The sequence below is a fragment of the Papilio polytes genome, unplaced genomic scaffold, assembly GCF_000836215.1.
Source record: "Papilio polytes unplaced genomic scaffold, Ppol_1.0 DF824158.1, whole genome shotgun sequence".
Lineage (NCBI taxonomy): Eukaryota > Metazoa > Arthropoda > Insecta > Lepidoptera > Papilionidae > Papilio > Papilio polytes.
Genome location: NW_013525046.1, coordinates 2923753 through 2935286, shown reverse-complemented (window position 1 = coordinate 2935286; position 11534 = coordinate 2923753). Strand labels below are relative to the sequence as shown.

General features: G+C 33.0%; 2 protein-coding genes across 2 annotated transcripts; one reads left to right on the top strand and one right to left on the bottom strand.

Moving 5' to 3' along the window:
- Window positions 1–515: 515 nt before the first annotated feature.
- On the top strand, window positions 516–4442 carry LOC106111521. Its single transcript, XM_013293640.1, has 5 exons — window positions 516–650; window positions 1863–2125; window positions 2564–2680; window positions 3340–3449; window positions 4435–4442. The coding sequence occupies exons 1-5, from the start codon at window positions 516–518 to the stop codon at window positions 4440–4442; spliced, it is 633 nt and encodes a 210-aa protein (XP_013149094.1).
- Window positions 4443–7137: 2695 nt separating this feature from the next.
- LOC106111581 lies at window positions 7138–9894 on the bottom strand. The gene is made up of 4 exons (XM_013293708.1): window positions 9529–9894; window positions 8761–9215; window positions 7796–7906; window positions 7138–7318 (listed from the first exon to the last, which is right to left on the bottom strand). Exons 1-4 carry the CDS (start codon window positions 9637–9639, stop codon window positions 7138–7140), a joined length of 858 nt encoding a protein of 285 aa, XP_013149162.1. The 5' UTR covers window positions 9640–9894.
- Window positions 9895–11534: the final 1640 nt, after the last annotated feature.

Here is an 11534-nt window from a genome sequence, read left to right as displayed (position 1 = left end):
GTACTTTAAATAATCTAAAAATACGTTTATTAGCTAATTCATGGTTTAATCTATACTTTATTATAATAAAGCGTAAACACACACTTCTTTGTTGCATATGATGTTAGCAATTACAGCATATTTTTGAATAATTCTTTTTGTAATAAAAAGCCCTACACTTACGTCTCCCTTTAGGGAAAGAGACCATAAGTTGCTGCCAAAATAAGCAAGATGCTGAAAGCAAGAATGCTGTTTGTCATGTCATGTCATTTTGACATTTTCTATTGATAACTTGACAAATGTAAACAATGAAATAAAATTTACATAATTTTATGCGGGTGAAGCCGCACGGGAATAGCTAGTTACCTATAAAAAGAAAACAGAATCATGTAGAAAATATTATTGTAAAACCATAACTTCCGCAACAAAAAATATTCGCAGTTACTTATAACTGTATTTAGATGCCTTCACACGTAATCGACGCAGTTAAAGACCTTTCTATTGTTCACTTCATACATGAACGTCGGTTTAATAACATGTGTACAAAACAATTGGTCATCGTACTTTGTATTATCATATCAAAGATATACGCTAGTGTTTCTATCATAGAAAATGATGTCTTACAAAGAAGTAGAAGACAACTGTTGTTTCCTAATTCAACTCTTTTTCAAGTAAGCATAATTTTAATTTATTTTTTCTATCTGCCGCCTCTCGGTAATGTTTAAGAGCACACATCTGTGACTAAATTATAACAACTGTTATGCGATTGTCAATTGTCGATTGTTTTGTAGCCCATTCAACTGTTTAGTTGCACGAGTAGTGAGCGCAACTACATATAAGCTTATAGGAATCAAAGAAAGACTAAACAGTTGTGCGATAGTTAGTTTACTAAATCGATAAGATTTGACTTCTTTTGTGACTACTTAACTTTGAGTGCAATCGTATAAAATGGGCTACAAGTAAAACTATATTTATAATTCAAGATTTTACAATGCAATAACTAGAAAATTTAATAATTAATTTGTACAGTGACGTCATCTTCATCAATTATATTAAAAACGAGAAAGAAGGAGAAATAATATTAGCTAAATATCTAATTCATCTTTGCTACAACATTATCACACACAGAAAACCGTATTTACCAAATAGTAAAAATCCATGTATATCCGTTAACATTTTTATATCCTATTCCCCTTATCTCGTAAATTTTCTCGGACTGGTCTTATCACGAAATAAATTTCTCTAGAAACCTCTTATTATGGTAATAGCGCCTAAAACAATCCCGAGGGATTCTTTAATGTCCTGTAATGGTACGATTACGTAGACATCTAACACATAAACTTTGTGCTGTTTCTATAAAAGTGTCGGAACTAATGGGAAAAAGGGTTTCCTCTACTATTCAAATAGGTCACAGCTTTTGGACTTAAATTATTCTCCTAAACTGTTATACATTAAGAAAAACTCTAGTCATATCTTCGACAACTTTTAGAAAGTACTGCAATTTTATTTACATAAATTCAAGATAAGGTAAGATCACAAAAACATACTTCTAGTTTACAAAAACATTTATCTGTCTGTTTTTATAAAAGCACTAGCTTTTTTTCGCGACTCCATCTGCGTGGAATTAAAAAATAACAGCAAGTAGCCTATGTAATCTTCCAGACTATTCCCTACAGCAATGCCAAACTTAATGAAGATCCGTTCAGTAGTTTAGGCTACGAACTCTAACAAACATCTATCCAAACTATCGCATTTATAATATATGTAAGAAGTAAGATAAGAGGAAAGACATAAAGCCCACAGATATAGGTATAAATTCACAAACTTCTTGTCTTGGGATAAATTGTATATTTTATTTAGTTAATTTGTCTTGCAAATTGCAGTTCAACGCCGGTGTTGGCACACCAACACCTATAAAGACAATTAACTTCAACTGGGCTTTTCAAGCAAATTTCCAGCTACCATGGAACAGGTCTCAAATACCATTAGATATACTAGAAGCTGAATCTGGTTATCCTGGATTCTCTAGAAGGAAACGAGAAGTAAATGATGAAAAATCTGATCATGATATTACTCAGCCAGAAAATTATCAGAACGATGCCAAGTTGTATCACTTCTATAAATATGTTGAAGATGTTTTAAATGGGTAAACATTATTAACTCCTTTTTCATTCTGTAATTGTATTTTCATTTCTGAAGTGTTGTTTATTCCAAGATTTTGATGTAATACCATCAGATCATAATATATTTAAAAAATTATAGCAAAGGCTGCTAAAAGGTGAAATTTGATACGAGATCAGTAATCAAAATGCTGATAGTTTCCTTAATTGGTATAAGAATGAAAAACAATTTCAGCAATTATTGAATAGAAATATGAATATGTTAATTATAATACGGAAAAATACGGAAGACCGAAGAAAGTATGAATGGATTGTGTGGAAGAGGATATGCTTCTGAGAGTGAATTCAAATGTGCAGCATAGACTGTGCCGACCCTCCGTATCCACAAGGATAAGGTTATGATGAAATGCAATAACATCTATAGACATTTAAGTAATCGAACATAACTTTAGTATTATTTCCAGCTTTGGTTACAACGGATCATCTTGCGTGTTGAGAACTCTCTGTCAACTGGCCGCTGAACCACTGCATGTTGATGACGACGAGGATCTACTGCATGAAATAGCAACATTCGTACTTAAGTTAGTTTCCATACATTATCTTAAGATTCACAAACATAAAAGCTAATAAATCGGTGACATTACCACGATCACTTAGTCATCACCATCTTGATACCGTAGATAAGTAATTGGAACTCAATCACATTAAGGATTTGATTCCTTACTGTCTAATCTAAGAAAAGCCATAGCTTGTAACTCTCAAACTTTATTGTCATCTATACTAAGTTCTTTAACAAACCTTTCCATTCATATAATAGAATTGTTAAATGCAAAACCAACATTTTGAATTCGATTAGTTCTTACCGCGTAGAAAATATTTATGACAATGTAAATGTTATTAAAAGAGCGTCGGTGGCTCAGTGGTTTAAGCACTTGACTTGTAATCTACAGGTCTTGGGTTCGAATCCCGCTGCCATGTACCAATGTGATTTTCAATTTTTCGAATTTTCATATGTACATAATTTACCCGACGTTCTTACGGTGAAGGAAAACATCGTGATGCAACCTGCACATACTAGCGAAGAAATTCTTAGATAGGTGTGAAGTCGACCAACCCGCACTTGGCCAGCGTGGTTGACTATGGCCTAGTCATCCTAACTTTAGGGTAGGCTCCGAGCCCCTCTGTGGGGACGTATAGTGAGCTGGTGATGATGATGATGATGAAATGTTATTATTTTCAGTCCTGAAAATGACAACGATGGCACTGCAATACCTGAAGCAACTCCTTATATCGACGCGTACAAATCTGGCTCCTGCGTTGAACAGTGCTATGATAAATTTAACGACTGTGGTATTTCCCTTATTGATATGTTTACTCAATTAAACGACATTGATAACTATCTTACTACTTTTATTTACTGGTTAAATCTGATAATTATTTTTATTGCAACCCTAAACTGTGACCATATCTGCGGCAATATTACTTTTTTATTCTGTTCAAGGTGCATCGAACTTAGTGGCCAGTACTCCATTGGCTGTATATAAACTCCTTTACCAAAGAGAACGAATACATCAAACTAAACATGTCCATAATAAACGAGCTGTCGCTCGCAAACTTCTTTAGCGTAAATTTGGACCCATTTTGTCAGCGCGGAATTTAAAAAGTAGCCTATAATATGCCTATGTTAGCTAGCCTTCAGTAAAAGTCCCGTCGAAATCGGCCAAGCCGTTTCGGAGATTACTCGGAAATATCGCGGCTAGCGGACAGATAGACCGACAGATAGAAAAAACAAAATAATGCGATTTTCATTATCAGCAACGTAAATACATCATCTTCTCCAAAACTGAAATGTTTCTTTTGATATTACAAACAAACACTCCAATTTTATTTTATGTATATAGTTGTAACAGTTTTAAAGTAAATATATAAGCTTTAAAGTTTATTTTTTTTATCATAATACTTCTGCTAACAACCTAATTAACATAAACAGGGGGTGTAGATAAAACGTTTCAAAAATTAAGTATATCGGTCAGTCGTAATTTTATCTGGGTCGTTTTACAATCTGGGTCAGCGAGTGGCGTAGAAAGCATAACGGTGGCCCTAAGCTAATGAGTCCACGCATTTTACAAACATAACGCGGGGCAGATTTACCGTTTTTCAACCACATGTGTTTTTATATGAAATTGAATGAGCCAGACACAAAAAAATATACGTTTTATATCCTTTATAAAGCAACGTAATTAATTTAGACAGAAAATAAACATTCATACATACAGGGTGAGTAGAAGTTCAAAATGAATATGTAGCGTAATTCTAGATAATCTCTTGCTTGTAGATTCTTGAATCTACGGGGGAATACAGAAGGAGAGTATATCCCATCTAGGGATCCCCTGCTCTATCAGGTCAGTCCTTGTCTTATAAGAAAAGAGTGAAAGTAATAGAATAATTATCCTCCGGTAAACACACATCGCGAGATGCCGAATGTCATCCACAGGTCTGTCTCCGGTGGTCGTAGTCCAAATAAGAGCGGATATACAGCTTTGACTAAACTATAGCACAAATGTAGTGCGATTGTCGATTGTTTCGCAGCCAATTCAACTGTTGAGTTGCACAACTAAAAATCGAATAGTTTGCATCTCCATATAAATGAGGATTAAGCGAAACTAAACAGTTTCGTTTCAGATGTGAGCTGTAATAATTAATTGGTTCGATGATTTTCATTACGTCTTCCATTAGCCTTCGATCAATAAACACTAGGCAATTGTATCTACAAATCTTGAACTGGAGCAAATAACCAAAGTCAATAATAATAACTAGCCAATCAATTAAGCGGAATCAGTCGATCGCTTGATGAAAATCAAACAATTCGCACTGACCGTAAATATTTAATTGGCGTTTAATAATTTATTGCAATATTCATATTTACATGAAACGACGCATTATGCAATCTTTACGTACTCATAACATGTTAATAGTATTAAAAAAAAAACATTTAAAGATTTATTTATAAAGTTACAAAATTTCTTTTAATACAATTGTGGTCGATCGCCAGGTTCCTACACTAGGCTCTAGGCCCGTCTTGTAGGAGCCAGGGTTCTTCCGTCTTAGTGCTAGTTTTTTTTTTTAGAAAACTAATATAAATCTAAGCATATTTACAATAAAAAAGTTTGTTTGTTTATTCAAATATTACTATGTATGATGTATGTATTAACTGAAAGTAATTTTTTTCTTGTTTAAAATTACGTTGATCACATTGTACACCTTTTTCCCCTTGCTCTTGTAAATAAAAGTGTTAGCTTTTATAACTAAAATCTCATTTATTGTATTCTAATACGTTCTAAAGATAATAGTAAGAGCAAGCGAACACCTTAAATAAACTATCACATAAATGTTGTGCGATTGTCGATTGTTTCGCAGCCAATTCAACAGTTCCTCCTCCATTTAAGCTCATAGGAATCACAGCGGGACTAAACAGTTGTGCGATAGTTTAGTCAAAGATGGGTACGCTCTAATAAGTAAAGAAAGAACCCGATGTTTTATTTCAAAGAATAAAAAAATATACCTTAACCGTAATCTTACTATCTCATCTCACTAATATTATAAATGCGAAAGTTTAGATGGATGGATGTTTGTTAGAGTTTGTAGCCTGAACAGCTGAACAGAGTTCGATTAAATTTCGCATAGATGTAGAGGATGCTCTGGAAGAACACATAGGCTGCTCATCTTTGTTTTGTAATTCCGCGCGGACGGAGTCGCGAGCAAAAGCTAGTAAATTACATCTATCTTCAAGTCAATTAAATCTACATTCTATTTGCCATTATTGTAAGGAACGAAATGGTTTCTTTGAGATAAATTATAACTTAACAATATTACTAAGTTGGCAATGTAAGCTCTTTAAGTTATCTCTTCACTTAGTTATAAAAATACAAAATCTCGTAAAAGCCATCTAAGTTTTACGAAAGTTTATTTTGCGAGTAAACAGCAATAAATTAGATTACGACAGTCGGAAAATGGAAATTGACAAAAGCAATTTATAAGAGGATGCCTTCCTGAAACATTTTCAGTACTGAACAATAAAACATTTCAAAGCTAAAATATAGCAGATGTTGTATACTTAATAATTAATTTAATTTATCCCCACTATTATTTATATTAGATCTACAAATAAACTAGGGCACACCTTTGACTAAACTACGAGTATCGCAGAAATGTTTAGTTTCGCTTTGATTCCTCTAAGCTTATATGGAGGTGCGCACACTACTTGATTTTCAGTTGTGCAACTAAACAGTCGAATGGGCTGCAAAACATTCGACAATCGCACATTTATGTGTAACAGTCAAAGATGTGCGCCACCTCTTAATATGTGGAACAAATTAAACAAATGACGTTTCATTTTATTTTAAAAATTTAAAATAGTTCAACATGTAACTGTTATTCGGGAATATTAAAGAATTCTTACTATCTGAGTGCCAGAACAAGCAATCTTAAACTTCTTTTATCTTTAACGAAGTAATTTTGCTACGAAACTTTGAATATTATGAAGGAATTATCTTCTTGAAGCAATGTCTGTGAAACTATTAAAATGTCTTCTCAAAAAATTATTGTACGTTTTGACATACTTCGTATTTGTCGTCTCTTTTACACATTCGTGGAAAAGTCATTTCAATTCATACTGTACTATGATGTAGTCTAATGATTCAAGACACCCTAAATGTTAATAAAGGGTCACTTAACAAATATGGAACTGATGCGACCTTGAAGGGACACTGCATTTTTCTCTATTTAATTAAATTTTAATTTGCATATAAACTATAGATACGATTAAATTTAGGATGAAGTTTGAACGCCATTTTTTATTCTATTTACAACACTTCAATAACACAGTCAAAAACCAATACCTTTAAATCTCTTTTTCACAAAAATTACTAGATTTTATACATTTATACAAAAAGCAAGAGTACACATATTATATCATAAACGCAGCATTCAAGATCATAAGGAAAAAAAATCGTTACAAAACAAAGTTGTCAAAATTTATTTACATCAAGCCAAATTTATGTAAAGTATCCATTCCGATTTCAGTAAAGGTTTCTAACACGGAACTCTCGCATTCCGGAAAGAAAGATTCGCAATCCTGTTCTGCTTCTCTGCCCAGTCTTTCTGCGGCGTGGTATTCAGTATCCGTATGATGGGAGACAGGATCTTTGGTTGTGGACGGTCTGAAAAACAATATCACAATAAGACTTAGGTATTTTAACTAAAGTTATATAATGCTAATAACGTAGCTAATGTCATGTAGAATTTAAACTAACAGCACTACAATGTCTAGCTTTAAAAAAAAAAAAGAATAATCGAATTTGATTCACCAGGAGTGAAATTCTAAGCATAAAAGCAGGTTCAAAGGACGCATTCATTACAAATTAAAACTTTTAAATCAATTACAATCTATACTAATATAAAAAATAGGAAATATTTGTATTTTTGTATGTATCAAATAACTCTAAAACTACTGAACCGATTTCAAAAATTCCTTCACTATTAAAAAGTTACGATTTCACTGAGTAATAGGCTAATTTTTTATTTCATGCCGACAAAATCGCGAGCAACAGTTAGTTGATAATAAAATAAGTGTGCATTTAATCTGGGTGTTCAGCTACGAATAAAAAATATCAACTTTCCTCAACTGTGATACTTACGTGAATATTATATGACCTATTTCTCCAAGTAAACCATTTTCATGTGTGAAGGGAACCTCGGCCGCTTCGCAGATCGTCCTGAGCAGACAAGGTCTACCAGAGTAACCGTACCTGCGAAATTTCTTACGTTATTACGATGTAACGTTTAAGATAATATAAGGCTTACGAATTTTCTGTATCATAATATTTATTTTAACTTTCGTTTGTTACTAGAAATAGCTAAAATCGATTTGTTGTTTTAGAAAGAATCTTAATCAAAAGAATTTACTGTCTTCAAGAAATTATATCATTTGCATCGTTAGTTGTCGAATCTACGTTTATTTTCTTTCTCATTGTCTATTTAAAACCCAAAATTAAGATCACAAGTCGATTGAATCATAAAAACATGAAAGTAATTCTTACAATTCCAATAAAATTTCACCTAATAACCCGTTACTTTGTGAACAACTCATAACAAACAAAAACAAAAAGTCAAACACTGAGATCGGATTTGTCAAGTTGTCGAACTTGATCACAGACGAGTTGAAACAAACAAATCAAAGATCAACGCAATAAATTCTACTTTATACGACAATTTCGTGAAATTAAATATTAACTTTCAAAGGATAAGACTTTGTATATTACCTAAAACATTAAACAAATAAGAAATATATTACTTGATTGTAATACAAAATCCATTTATCAATTCAATTCTACAATACTACATATCTATACTAATATAATAAAGCGTAAACATACACTACTTTGTGGCGTTTCATGTGGGAAAAGGACCATAAGCTACAAGCTGCCAACATTAAGGAAGCAAGGTTGCCATGGTTTGTCATCATGTCATGCCATTTTGATATTTGCAATTGATAATTCGACAAATGTTAACAAAAAAAAAATTAAAACCCACAAAATTGAATGCGAATATATGTAGTCGCACGGGAACAGCTAGTCTAAAATAAAAGTTATGTTTCATTTACCTTTCTGCCATATGCTCTATGATTTTGTAGAAGTCCCATCTATTCATTCTTTGTGGCTCTGTTTCATCTTTATGCTTTTGGTCTATCATTTCTTGTCGTCTTATAGCTTCTTCAAGCGAAATTTGATTTGTTTTCGATACATCTATGTTATTTATCGATCCTCCTTCAGAGAACATAATCGATCTTTTCCTTCTATCATCAAAAGTTATATCAACTAAAGTATCATTATCATTATCATTTTCGAGTAATTCGTTTCCTTTATGGTCATCAATTTCTTTCTCATCGTCCTCTTTGCCATCGCCATCCATATCTCTGGATACAGTGTTCGCGAATCCATAGATTCGACTCGTGTATTCAGAACTGTTTGTTGGTAAATCGTATTGAAATTTAATGACTGTTCCAACAGTAACTGATGCTTCTTTTAAATCAACAGGCACACCCACACCAATGATGAACTGAAATTTGAAGACAATCCTCTTTAAACAACTAAGAAAACCCAACCGAAGTACTTTAGACTAAGTTTTAGGAAAACAAGACAAATGTAATTAAATTAATAAAAAGTATGCAAGAGACAAATTTGACAGCTTAAATCAATCTCGCAAAAATGTAGCAAAGAGTAAATCGAATTTAAATTCGCGAAGAGACAAAAAGAGCACGCCTTCGTTAAGCCGGTTGGCGTGTGCAAAGAAAACATAATCTCCTTAAGCTAAAATCAACTACGCTATGTAAATCAGCGATTCATTTAGAAAATAAAATGAAATAGAATACCTGAGCACGGGCCGGCCCACCGTCCGGGTAAACGAGATATCTTCTTTGTCGTACATTTGCTTTGGCAAACGTTGATAGTAAATTGAGCAAAATAAACGCGAGCAACATCATTCGATCGATTTTTTTTTCCTTGTGTACCAAACGTACAGAGCCGTCGATGTGTGAATACGGTGTAAGATAAAATGTGAAATGTTTGCTTAGAGACTTCGGCTTGGCTAATGAACCGTTATGTTTTCCCAACGATTTGGGGCTGTACGGAACGACCTAGTTGCTCGTTCTATGTATGTGATGGTCTGAACTAACACGACCTTCGATGTATTGGTATGGTACTGTAAACAGTTTTGATTCGACACAATTTTCCATTTGTACATTTACATTCTTGTAGACACTCCTACGATATATTTTAAACTAGCATTCGCCCGCGACTTCGTCTGCGTAGTATTAAAAAAATAAAAGTAAGTAGCCTATGTGTTTTTGCAGAATATCATCTATGTCTTTGCTAAATTCCGTAGAGATCCGTTCAGCAGTTAAGACTACAAACTCAAACAAATGTCCATCCAGCCATCTAAATTCATTTATACTCGTTATATTAGGTAAGGTTGTTATTTAAATTACAATGTTCTCTTTCAATTGTTTCTTTATAAAAATAAATATTCTGTGACATATTGAATAATGTATGTCGGTAGATACAAGTAAACAGTTGTCATTACCTACTAACACAATAAACTTCCATTTCTCTCATTCCCAAATACTAGACGTACTATTAAGAATTGATGATATTTTCAAGTTCAGCAAGTTAATATGAAATTATCCGGGCACGTTTCAATGTAAATATCAAACAGCAATATAATGCGACCGCAGAATCCCATTTAAACCCTTCATTTCAATAAATTGGCCATAGAACGAGAGAGGTTTCCTTTGATGCGGTCGACTCGACGTTGAAGCGAGTGTTTGGAAAAATACAACTATATATTCAAGATGGAATCTTTTATATTTAACTTGCACTATAAGTAAACTTCAATTTAATTGAAGAAATATTATTTTAATCTATTGTCTCTTGGAAAATATAGTAAATAAATACTTTATTATTTAACTCTTTAAAAAATATACATTTCATGGGAGCCTTGACTCGTGCACTAGGTTCCCAGTGCTTTCCCCTTTCCTTGTTTGTGAAAAGAAATTCATAAGTGCCTAAATAAAAAAACAAAGAAGCATTACAATTAGCTCGTTATAAAATTGACAGAAAAAAAAAAGAAAAATTAAATTCCTTTTTTATTGGAGCGTTGTTTGAGTGTTTATGTGTGTGCTGTGTTTGTGAGTGTATCTTTGCGTGTGTCAATGTAAGAGAAAGTGAGGTTAGTTAAACTAAGTGCATGTTAGGAAGGAATAGGTCAGCACTTCTATACTTGAAGATTCATACTATTGCAAATATAACTGAAAGCGACGACATGTATGGTCTAAAATGAAGAGTATGAAGAATATATAAAGACATAGATGTTAAAGATATTTTAATTAAGCTATTATTCATGAATCAATTGTCATCACCTATTGATTCGTTAGTGTTAGGTTAATCTATGTTACGACGGACGAAAACTCAAGTTAGATAGTTGGTTAGTTGGTGTGGTTAAATGGTTCGAATGGTTAAACGTAGCTGGGAAACCGGACATAAACCAAATCTTCGAACAAGTAACTTAATGAGTGATCCAACTTTCAGATTAGCAAACAAATATATACTCTGATCCTGATTAAATAAGGTATTCAAACGAGGCGACCAATCAAAGCTGAGCCCTAGATATAGTTTATACTCTAGTTTAACTTTGCCAGTCAATTAGCACTTGTTTGGTAAACTACAAGCAATCGGCGACAAAATGATCGTACAGTGTACGTTGCTTTGCAAGCTACAATATTATACACTACTATTGCCCGCCACTTCGTCTGCGTGAATTAAAAAATAATAAAAAAACATAGCCTATGTTACTCACTGATAACGTAGCTTTTTAATGGTG

Coding starts and splice junctions, on each gene's coding strand:
- LOC106111521 (XM_013293640.1), top strand. CDS start 516: ATGTGTACAAAACAATTGGTCATCGTACTTTGTATTATCATATCAAAG. Junction 2,126..2,563: donor GTTGAAGATGTTTTAAATGG/GTAAACATTATT, acceptor TATTATTTCCAG/CTTTGGTTACAACGGATCAT. Junction 2,681..3,339: donor ATAGCAACATTCGTACTTAA/GTTAGTTTCCAT, acceptor TATTATTTTCAG/TCCTGAAAATGACAACGATG.
- LOC106111581 (XM_013293708.1), bottom strand. CDS start 9,639: ATGATGTTGCTCGCGTTTATTTTGCTCAATTTACTATCAACGTTTGCC. Junction 7,907..8,760: donor ATAGAGCATATGGCAGAAAG/GTAAATGAAACA, acceptor GAAATTTCGCAG/GTACGGTTACTCTGGTAGAC. Junction 7,319..7,795: donor ATAGGTCATATAATATTCAC/GTAAGTATCACA, acceptor ATTGTTTTTCAG/ACCGTCCACAACCAAAGATC.